The sequence below is a fragment of the Tasmannia lanceolata genome, unplaced genomic scaffold (assembly GCF_043159265.1).
Source record: "Tasmannia lanceolata isolate RefF3 unplaced genomic scaffold, GAP_Taslan_0.1 ptg000044l, whole genome shotgun sequence".
Taxonomy (NCBI): domain Eukaryota; kingdom Viridiplantae; phylum Streptophyta; class Magnoliopsida; order Canellales; family Winteraceae; genus Tasmannia; species Tasmannia lanceolata.
The window spans coordinates 22,646,022-22,656,843 of record NW_027518721.1 but is presented as its reverse complement, the minus strand read 5'-3'; the positions used below and the strand labels follow the sequence as shown (position 1 = coordinate 22,656,843).

At 40.1% G+C, this 10,822-nt stretch overlaps 1 protein-coding gene across 1 annotated transcript; it reads left to right on the top strand.

The window, feature by feature from the left end:
- The first annotated feature begins 4,913 nt into the window (after positions 1-4,913).
- LOC143863507 (homeobox-leucine zipper protein ROC8-like) lies at positions 4,914-9,956 on the top strand. Its single transcript, XM_077374186.1, has 10 exons — positions 4,914-5,517; positions 6,262-6,379; positions 6,459-6,647; positions 6,944-7,411; positions 7,682-7,783; positions 7,866-8,075; positions 8,178-8,358; positions 8,459-8,727; positions 8,814-8,903; positions 9,080-9,956. The coding sequence occupies exons 1-10, from the start codon at positions 5,285-5,287 to the stop codon at positions 9,455-9,457; spliced, it is 2,238 nt and encodes a 745-aa protein (XP_077230301.1). The 5' UTR covers positions 4,914-5,284; the 3' UTR covers positions 9,458-9,956.
- Positions 9,957-10,822: the final 866 nt, after the last annotated feature.

Below are 10,822 nucleotides of genomic sequence, written 5' to 3'. Positions count from 1 at the left end.
TATTGAGGTTGACGGTTATACCCACAGGTATATTTGAGGGTGTTGGAGTGCCTCAACTGTAACCCGAAAGAAGTTTGTATGCTTATGATCTATAACGATGAAGAGATGAAGTCTTACAGTAATTGGACGATGTCTTGTTTTATCTATACTGTATTTGACAAGAAATTGGTGATGGATATGGAAACTTAACATGCTTCAAATTCGACTATTACCAGTATGGACTTTTGATATATGCATTGTATGGATTCTTGATATTTTAGTTGTATGGACATTTGATTACTTTTGAATCTAACCCTTACTATTGTATGCTGTTAATTTATGCGTCTTATTGACGAACCCAACTAGTGTCAGGATTAGACTTAGTCAATTTGAGCGGGATAAATCCTTTCACCTTCTTCATGTAAATTTTCTAAAGGATTCATTAGCTGAAACCCAACTAGTTTGGGACTAAGGCTTAGTTGAGTTGAGTTGAGTTTTTACATAGGTCAACTAATATGTATGGCAAAAAAAATTATTATGTTGTCTCCAGGGGCAGGTGACAGAGGATATTTTATTCTTGACCAGAGTTTCATGTTCAAGTAAACTGTTGCAGTAGACTTTCGTGTAATAGTATGGAGGAAGCTGAAGAGCAACTGATCGCATACATGGGTCAAAACATTGGTAGATCCACTTCATGCAAAAGTGTGTAACGAACCTAATCTTACAATGTGGCTAATATTGTAGTTTTATATATGATGGCCGACCGAGTAATTTACAAGGGGGCCACCTAGCCCTTGCTATTTTGACGGTCGGGCATCACATAAATTCTCCTAACTAAATCCATCACTTATATTTTCTGTTTATTTTCTTTATATAGTTTCCTAACAACTAGACACCCATATCATAGGTTTTCCATTCCATTTATCCCATTATTTCTATTTCCTTCCCCACTGGAGCAATGCAGAACAGGGCAATGAGGAATGCTCTGGTAGGGGTACTACCTTACATATTGTAATATAATGACGTGCATCTATGATGGCATTATGTGTCTCACCTTAGGTTGATTTGAACCAACAATTTCAAAGGGCTTGGTATGGATGACTTATGGCCCAAAATCACGCCAATCACGCACTATTATATCTTTTCTGTTCTTGAACATGGATGGCAAAAAAACTTGGTACATTCAACAATTATATTCAATAATAAGAACAAATTATTGGACGTTGCTGTTGCAGATGTTGGATTATAGGGGATCCAAACCAGACCTTATAAAATGAATGGTCTAAATCCATAAGCAGGGCCACATAATTTAGTTTGGCTTCACCAATGTCCTGAACAGCTTTTATTTAGTTTTCCACCCCTAAACCCATGTTAATCAATGACTATGACCCACACTTACTCATTCCTCTTTCTGTTATGTCTCTTAATGCAAAAGACTTCAATCTTAAAACATCCCATTAGGGGTGTAAACGAGCCGAGCCGAGCTTGGCCAGGCTCGGCTCGGCTCGTTAAGCTCACAAGTGAGGCTCGGCTCGGGCTTGGGCTGGGCTCGGTCAGGCTCGCGAGTGGCTCGCGAGCCTTACCGAGCTCGGGTTATATTATGTTCACACCCCTCATCTTCCCTGGACAGCCCTACTAGTGTAATTTGACTACTTTTTTTACACTATGGGGGTGGTCCTAGTAACAAATGGGGTTCCAAAAATGAAGTGACATATTTTGCCCCCCCCCCCCCTTTCACTCCATGGACAACCCTTTTAATGCATATATTAATATATAATATATATATTTAAGAGGAAAAGGATTGTACGCTCGACCGTACCTAGAGTTAGGTACGGTAGAGTGCCAAATCACATGGGTCCCCCATTTTTGGTGGGCATCTAAACTATTCATTTGCAAGGCCCCATCATAGATAGGGTGCATACCAAAAATTAGCTCCATAGGATCATCCTAACCCATCCATTTGTGGAGGCCAAAATGGACAGACAGTGTTTGTCCACAAATCTGCCCATTTTGGCCTCCAGTTTTAGAGGGGTTAGGATGATTCAATGGTGCTGATTTTTGGTATGCACCCTATCTATGATGGGGCCTTGCAAATGAATAGTTTAGATGCCCACCAAAAATGGGGACCCATGTGATTTGGCACTCTACCGTACCTAACTCTGGGTACGGTCGAGCGTACAATCCTTTTCCTCTATATTTAAATATATTAAATTCTTAACGAGCCTTAACGAGCCGAGCCGAGCCGAGCCTGGCCTAACTCGGGCTCGGCTCGTTAAGGATTCGAGCCGAGCTCGAGCGAGCTTCCGAGCCCGAGCCAAAATTGACACCCTTACATCCCATGCATTCTCTTTAATGGTACTTAGTTGAAAAGATAAACCCATCCCAAAAGATTTCATGCGTATCTGTCACATGCCCACCAAATAAAATAAAATAAAATAACTTGATTCTTCCACCCCCATGATTGATTTTCGTATTATTATCTTAAATAGGCAAATCCTAAAACATCTTTCTCTTCCCCCGCTATGATGTTTTGTTTAATGAGGGCTGGCTGCTGGCAAAATTTCGGTTTGGAAAATAAAGACGAAATCCCATATTGTGACAAGCATGGTTTAAAATTTCGGTTTCGGTACCGGTTTCGGACCCCTGGAATTTTGAAATTTTGGTCGAAATCTGGTACCACAAAGAAAAAGGTATTTTATTTAATATTAAATTTCGGTCGAAATTTCGGTAAAATATTAAAATAATAATAATAAAAGGTTTTTTGGTTTAAATTTAAGCTAAAATAAATGACCGTTTCGGGGAAAGGCCATCTCGGTGTTGGTCTCCACCGAAATCCGAAATTTAAAACCATGGTGACAAGACGAGGAAATGACCAAATCCTTGGTCAAATTCACTTTTGTCTTTATTTTTCCCGACGAAATCTCATTTTTGGAAGTGTTTTCCTTGTTTTAATATCTTATTAAGCACGCAATGTATAGACTTACAACTATAATAATATATCATTTTATTCATATTTCAGTCGGTAAGTGATATATTGGCCCTTTTCTTTACTTGGTAGAGCCCCAGTGTATGTTTTTACTACTCTTATACACTACAGGTGGCTGTCCTAAGCATAAAATAGGGGCGAATATATCACTTCCCATATAAGTCTTGATAAAGAATGTCTCATACACACGGACATTGCCTTTCCCTCACTCTATCTCTTCATTTCTTCACTTCACTTCGCCTTACATGCACATGTAGATGTAGGCCCCGAACAATAGTGGGGCCCATATTTTTGGGTGATCCGAACCGTTCATTTGATGGGCCTGATGTAAATAGGGTGTGCCCAGACAATCTTCTCCATAGGACGGGACAGTATAAAACTCTCCACGGATCGGAGGGTTGGGATCTTTTCTGGGCACACCCTATCTAGATCAGGGCCCAACAGATGAACAGTTCGGATCACCATAAATGTGGGCTCCACTTTTTTTTGGGGGGTACACGTGGCGGAGGGTGATGACGCACCCAGGATCTATTTCACACGGCCCTCTGACCGGTGATTAACGGTTTCTCGTCGTGGAGCCGCTTTCTAAAAAGGTTCTGAGGGACGTGTGGGATTTTCCTGACCGTTCGATCTTTTGGTACGAGACACGTCGGATGAAAATCGAACGGTGAGTAAAATAAAAGGCACAGAGAATGAATAGGAAGGGACTGAGAGGGGTAGAATGGGAAGTGTAAAAAGACGAAAATTTAACAATAAATGTGATCTGACTTTTGTCACCAAACTTCCGTCCAACGGTATAAGGACGAGTAATGAAGCCGTACGGCCTTTGAAAGTGACGGGATTTTGCAGGTGAAATGATTTACAAAAAGATAAAGCTACTTTTTTATTTACTAAACCCTAATCCCCAAATAAAGTACCCCAGATTCACCTTATATTTCCAAATTAATCCGATTCTTATGCCGGAATTACCCCTCCTGTGGACCGGGGTTCGACCCTTCAAAAAATCCTCGATCTCAGAGAGAGCCATGGTTCGGTAAAAGATGCTCTCGGTTGAAGACATGGTTGAATATAATATGGTCTAAATTTTTGTACTCCTCGGGGCATGGCTTTAAATTTCGGTTCCGGAATGCGTTCTGGCCCTCACCGAAACTCATCCGGTACACCAATAAAAAATAATATTTTATTTAATACCAAATTTTGGCCGAAATTAGCGAAATCTCCGTAATTTTGGGAAATACTAAATAATTAAGAACTTTTGGTTTTTTGGGTTGAAATTTCGAAATTTCTGCCGAGATCCAGTACCATTTCGGATTTCAGTCGAAATTTAAAACCATGCCTCTGGGTCTACGGAAGTTGATAGTCTAGTACAATGTCCACCATACATGTAACAATTCAATGGTGATTTGGGAAGGTGTCTAGGGCCCGCCATGGAAGAGGGTTTGAGTAAAATCTTCCTATTAAGGTAGTCCTAGCTATTGGATTAGTGGGTCTCACTGATCCAAATTTGATGAGTAATCAACTGAATTCGGCTTATCTAGTGAGAATTGTTATCATTTTCACTTTTAAGTGTATTCAGAAGACTAATTAGTTGCCTATAACTGTGGACTGGGTCATCAACAGTGGGCCCAACCGAATGCCCTAGTTGGAAAATGATATGTATTCACACCCTTTTTACCCGATCTACCCCTTTTAGTATAAAATGAATAGTCATAAATACACTAGAGAGGGGTGGCCCGGGGAAGAAAAGGAGCCTTGAAATAAGGTAGACATGGTGGCGGAGGGGGACCACCATTTCAAGTCTCCCACAATAGCCCTTATTTATCTAAAACAGTAGTACCCACTTTGACTTCAGAGTTTAGAAGAGGCTCAGGGGCATTTTCGTCATCAAGCATATCAACGTTCATAATTCATATCACCCTTATAATGAGACTTGAGAGAGAGAGAGAGAGAGAGAGACTTAAAGGCTCGAAGCTGTATCCGAGTCTGCGTACCAAACTTCAAGAGAAAGGGTTATCATCGAATGAAGAGAAGAAGGATTTAAAGACACGGGCTTTAAATCCATCAGTTACGACCGAAATTTTGTATTCAATAACCCCAGATTCATGCCGATATTTCCGATATTCGGGCCGTTTTTTATCCTCTACAAATGAGAAATGGGTAGTAGAAAATGTGAAGGATCAAGAGAGAAGAATAATAATGCTAGAGAAGAAGAAGAAGAACAAGCACGTTATTATGGGGTGTCTTTCCTTTTTAGCCTATTCTTCTATTATTGTTTGTATCTTGTCATGAAACAAAAAAGTTGGTCTTCTTCATTTTTCCATGTATTCGAATGGGTTTGTGGGTGCAAATGGGGGAGCGTTCAAGAGCTTGTTTGGATCCAGTTTTTTGAGAAAAGAAGAGAGTTTTGGTGACCGGAATACGAGCAGTTGGACGGCCGGAATTATGGACGCCGGTGGCAGTGGTGGTGGTTCCGGCGATGACCAGGATGTCTCCGATCGAAAGAAAAAACCTTACCATCGACACACTGCTCGTCAGATTCAAGAGCTCGAAGCGTAAGATTTTTGTTTTTGTTTTTTGTTTTTTGTATAGGGTTTTATATTTTGTCCTCTTTGAAGGTTTTTTGGGTTTTGCTAAGCTTTAAGTTAAAGTGTTTTGATTGCCCATTTGGGTTTTGCTTGATTTTTATTGACTTGAAACTAGAATGATTGGATTCTCTTGTAGTTAGTTTGAGTGCACTATTGTTCATTTGGGTACAAATTAGAATGGATGTGGATTTTTATTTTTTTTAAGGGTTTTTGGGGCTTTCTTAGGCTTTAAGTTAGTTTGATTGCCATTTGGGATTTGCTTGATTTTTATTGACTTCAAACTAGAATTACAGGATTCTTTTAGTTTGAGTGGGCTGTTGTTCATTTGGCCATTTGGGTATTTGATTTCTCTTACTTGGCTTCAAATTAGAATGGATGTGTGTTTTCTTGATGGGGCAGTCCTTTGTGCTTGTATTTTAAACTTTGTACCTTAATAAAAATATAGAGAATTTGCGACCAAAATAGAAACTTATGTTTCAGGAGAGTTATGGTTCCTCTCGAATTGAACCGTTAGGAGGTCTGGTTGCCTTGAATCAACCTCTCTCCCCCGCTTTTTCTTTATTTTTTGTTTGTTTATGTTAAAGCCAATAGGCACATACCATGGTGACAATGAGCTTTTAAAAAAAACATGGTGAGAATGATTTTTCTATCAAAGTCGATTCATTTGTAATGCTGTTGATTGTGTTTGTCTGGTTTTTTATGGGTATGAAGAATGTTCAAGGAGTGCCCACATCCTGACGAGAAGCAAAGGATGCAACTGAGTAGGGATTTGGGGCTAGAACCTCGCCAGATCAAGTTCTGGTTTCAAAATCGAAGGACCCAGATGAAAGTAATAATTCTTCTTCTTCTATTTTTATTCTTTATCTGGGTTGTTTTCTCTCTGCTTATTCGCTTGTTCGAACGGTCAGGCGCAGCATGAACGCGCTGATAACTGCACACTTCGGGCTGAGAACGACAAGATCCGGTGCGAGAACATTGCGATTAGAGAAGCATTGAAGAATGTGATCTGTCCTTCTTGTGGTGGGCCTCCCATTGGGGAAGACATGTATTTTGATGAACAGAAACTGCGGATGGAGAACGCCCGATTGAAAGAAGAGGTAATTCTTCAAGACTGAAAGTGGTTCTCTATGTATCTTTTTATTGTCTCTTAAAATACCATCATTTTCTAGATCCAATTATTTCATCTATTCACTCAATCCTTCTTTTTTTACTATCCTTCTCACATCAATAAGAAGAGTTTTTTTTTTTCATTATCCTTCTCTGATACATTTTGTATAAAGAAGATAATTGATGATATATCTCCATGTAAATTATGTTTAACGGTTATATTATGTATTTTAATGCATCTGGTAATATGTGGAAATGAGATTCATGGGGGATTAGTCATTTGCAGCTTGACAGAGTATCCAGCATTGCTGCAAAGTACATTGGAAGACCAATACCTCAACTTCCACCGATTCAACCGATACCCATTTCATCATTGGATTTAACAATGGGCAGTTTTGGGGGTCAGGGGGTTGGTCCTCCTTCCCTAGACCTTGATCTTCTCTCAGGGAGTTCATCTATTCCAGCAATGCCACCGCCTTTGCAAACAATAGGCATCACAGAAATGGAGAAATCTCTCATGGCAGAGATTGCTGCCAATGCAATGCAAGAACTGATCAGACTATTACAGACTGATGAACCATTGTGGATGAAGTCTGCGAGTGATGGGAGCGATGTTCTCAATTTGGATAGCTATGAGAGGATCTTTCCAAGGCCGAACCACTTGAAAAATCTCGATATCCGTATCGAAGCATCAAGAGCTTCAGATATGGTGATTATGAATGGAATGGCATTGGTCGACATGTTTATGGATTCGGTGAGCTTCATGACAATTAATGTTGCATCCCTTTCTTGGATTTCTTCTTTTGAGCATTTATTTTTTCTGAATTAGGTGTTTTTTAAAAATGGTTTAATAACATCAAACACCTAGTGACATGTGCTATCGCGCATGTCTGACAACTTAGGGCACACCACATTTCACATGCAATTCATATAAATATAATTATGTAATGCATACAAACCACTAATGCACTTATTATTTTCCATTTCAAAAGAAATAAATAGTTTTTTTTTTTTTTTGATGCAGAACAAATGGATGGAGATGTTCCCCGCAATTGTTTCAAAGTCGAGGACTATCGAGGTTCTTGCATCTGGAATCGCAGGAACTCAGGGTGGTTCCTTGCAAATGGTAAACACAGGACCTTCTTTTGAAATATGATCAATAGGCTGTGGAGTTTATTTCGAATTCCTCTGATTCAAGGGTGATGCAGATGTACGAGGAGTTGCAGGTTCTCTCACCTCTAGTCTCCACGAGGGAATTCTACTTCCTTCGTTACTGTCAGCAAATCGAACAAGGCTTATGGGTGGTTGTAGACGTCTCATTCGATCTATCAAGTATGAATCAGTTTGCCCCTCCTTCACGCTCTCGACGCCTTCCTTCCGGTTGCTTAATTCAGGACATGCCCAATGGATACTCTAAGGTAAGCTTATAATATCTATATTTCCAATGTTCAATCACAACTTATGCTTTAATATGTTACTCACCAATATGTGAAGTTCATTTTGTTGGGAATGCTTAATAGGTTAGTTGGGTGGAACATGTGGAAATCGAAGAGAAAACCCCTACTCATCGAATCTACAGAGAACTCATTAATAGTGGGATGGCATACGGAGCTCACCGATGGCTTGCTACTTTACAGAGGATGTGCGAAAGATTTGCGTGTCTAATGGTTACCACTACTTCTACTAGGGACATTGGAGGAGGTATCATTATCTTTCTTAGGAATTGATTTCTAAAGCTTCGAAATTATGTTATTATTGCACATGATATTTACTTGACCCTTCATCCATACAATGTTATCAGTAATTCCATCACCAAATGGTAGAAGAAGCATGATGAAGCTTTCCCAGAGGATGATTCACAATTTCTGCTCATGCATAAGTGCCTCAAATGGACACAGATGGACCACACTCTCAGGCTTAAACGATATTGGAGTTAGAGTCACAGTCCACAAAAGCACTGACCCTGGCCAACCCAATGGTGTTGTTCTCAGCGCCGCAACCTCTCTTTGGCTACCCATATCTCCCCAGAATGTCTTCAATTTCTTCAGAGACGAACGGACAAGATCTCAGGTATAGAATCAGTCTAGAAATGAATTTTCAATACTGTTTATAAATCAAACCAATTGATCATGAAATTATACTTAAATACTTTTCAGTGGGATGTTCTCTCCAATGGTAATTCAGTTCAAGAAGTTGCTCACATTGCAAATGGGCAGCACCCTGGAAACTGTATATCCGTACTACGGGTAAAATTCTCAACTGGGTCTCTTTCCTTTTATTGGATTATTACTTAATCACTTGCCAAGCAAACCTTCTGTTATTTGATTTTAAAACTTTCAATTGGGTCTCTCTCCTTTTATTGGATTATTAGTTAATCACTTGCTAATCAAACTCAAACCTTTTGTTACTTGATTTTAAACAGGGCTTCAATGCTAGCCAGAACAATATGCTGATACTCCAAGAGAGCTGCACAGACTCATCTGGTTCGCTCGTAGTCTATGCTCCGGTCGATCTACCGGCCATCAACATTGCGATGAGTGGCGAAGATCCTTCGTACATCCCTCTCCTCCCATCTGGTTTCACCATCTCGCCAGATGGACAGCCGGATCACACAGGTGGAGCCTCGACTAGCTCGAGCAATAGTCTTTCATCGGGTTCACTAATCACAGTGGCATTTCAAATTCTAGTTAGTAGCTTGCCATCAGCAAAGCTTAACTTGGAATCAGTTACAACTGTTAATAACCTTATCAGCACCACTGTCCATCAAATAAAGGCTGCCTTGAATTGCACTGGTGCCTGATCAAAGCCTCTCCTTAACTATAGACACCAGATGAACACAGAGCTCTTGATTTCTGCATTCAAGATAGATATTTGAAGTTAGTTGGCTTGCCTTGAATGCTATCATCAAGAGCTCAAACGGTTAAGTACTGTCCAATTAGTAACACCCACAAATTTTTACAGACACCCCCATTTCCCCACATTGACCTTCAGAAGTCCTTAAAGAGGTAGTCAAGAACGCACCTATAGCTGTCTTCCTTGCACATATTTTCTTTCTATCCTTCCCCTCTACTTTCCCTTCAACCAAACCAGCAAGGATAATGAATGGTTCGGGTATTGACTTCTTTCCAGGGACTTCTATAGTTTGTCTTATCTTCTTACTACAGCAGGAAAGCTTCTCTTTTGAGCTGTTTGTTACATGAACTCTGATTTTCTGCACTCCACGTGGACATTTGTTCTCCTTTTCCCTCTTCTTTTCTTACATGAGATCTCTTTTCCCTGAAATGGGTGTTGTTTTTCTTCCTTTTTTCTTTTCTGTTTTGGTCTTTTTTTTTTTGCTAGTATGAATGTATGATGTGTGTGGAAATTTGCTTGGGGGCCCAAAGGCTCTAAAGTTATCTTTGACTAGGTAAGTGCTATATTCGCCCCCTTTTCTTCCCCCAAGCCACCCCCCTTTATTGTATTTATGACTACACTTTTTAGTAGGGGTGGACATGGTTCGGTTCGGTTTTGGGGCATACCCAGAACCAAACCATATATAATTGGTTCCCTAAAATTGGAACCAGAACCGAACCATATAAGTTTGGAACCGAACCGAACCAGAACCATATATAATCGGTTCGGTTCAGTTCGGTTCAGGGTTTACCCAACCAAGCTACAAACAGCCAAACAGGCCATATCAAACATGCCCTATCAAATTATATGTGAACATGTATATATAGACTACAAACGGGTATATACCATTCGTATCAAAGTTTTGGGCAATTCCTAATATACAATATCCAATGCATATCAAAGTTGGGATAACATTTATATATGTGGACTACAAATAGGCCCTATCAAATTATATATGAAGTTATGAACTACAAATCGGTAAAAGGGGGGTGAGTTCAAATTTTAAAGGCAAAGGAAAACGTTACAGAGGGGTGAATTAAATGGGGGAGGACTGATTTTATCAAATCCCTAAGTAGTGTCGGTTCTCGGTTCGGTTCTCGGTTCCGGGATCCCAAACCCAAAACCGAACCGAATATCCACCGGTTCCAAATTTTTAGAACCGGAACCGAACCATATATAGCTGGAACCGAACCAAACCGAACCAAATGTGCCGGTTCGGTTCGGTTCCCCGGTTCGAACCGGAACCATGTCCACCCCTACTTTTTAGATTACA

Coding starts and splice junctions, on each gene's coding strand:
- LOC143863507 (XM_077374186.1), top strand. CDS start 5,285: ATGTATTCGAATGGGTTTGTGGGTGCAAATGGGGGAGCGTTCAAGAGC. Junction 5,518..6,261: donor CAGATTCAAGAGCTCGAAGC/GTAAGATTTTTG, acceptor ATGGGTATGAAG/AATGTTCAAGGAGTGCCCAC. Junction 7,784..7,865: donor AGGGTGGTTCCTTGCAAATG/GTAAACACAGGA, acceptor AGGGTGATGCAG/ATGTACGAGGAGTTGCAGGT.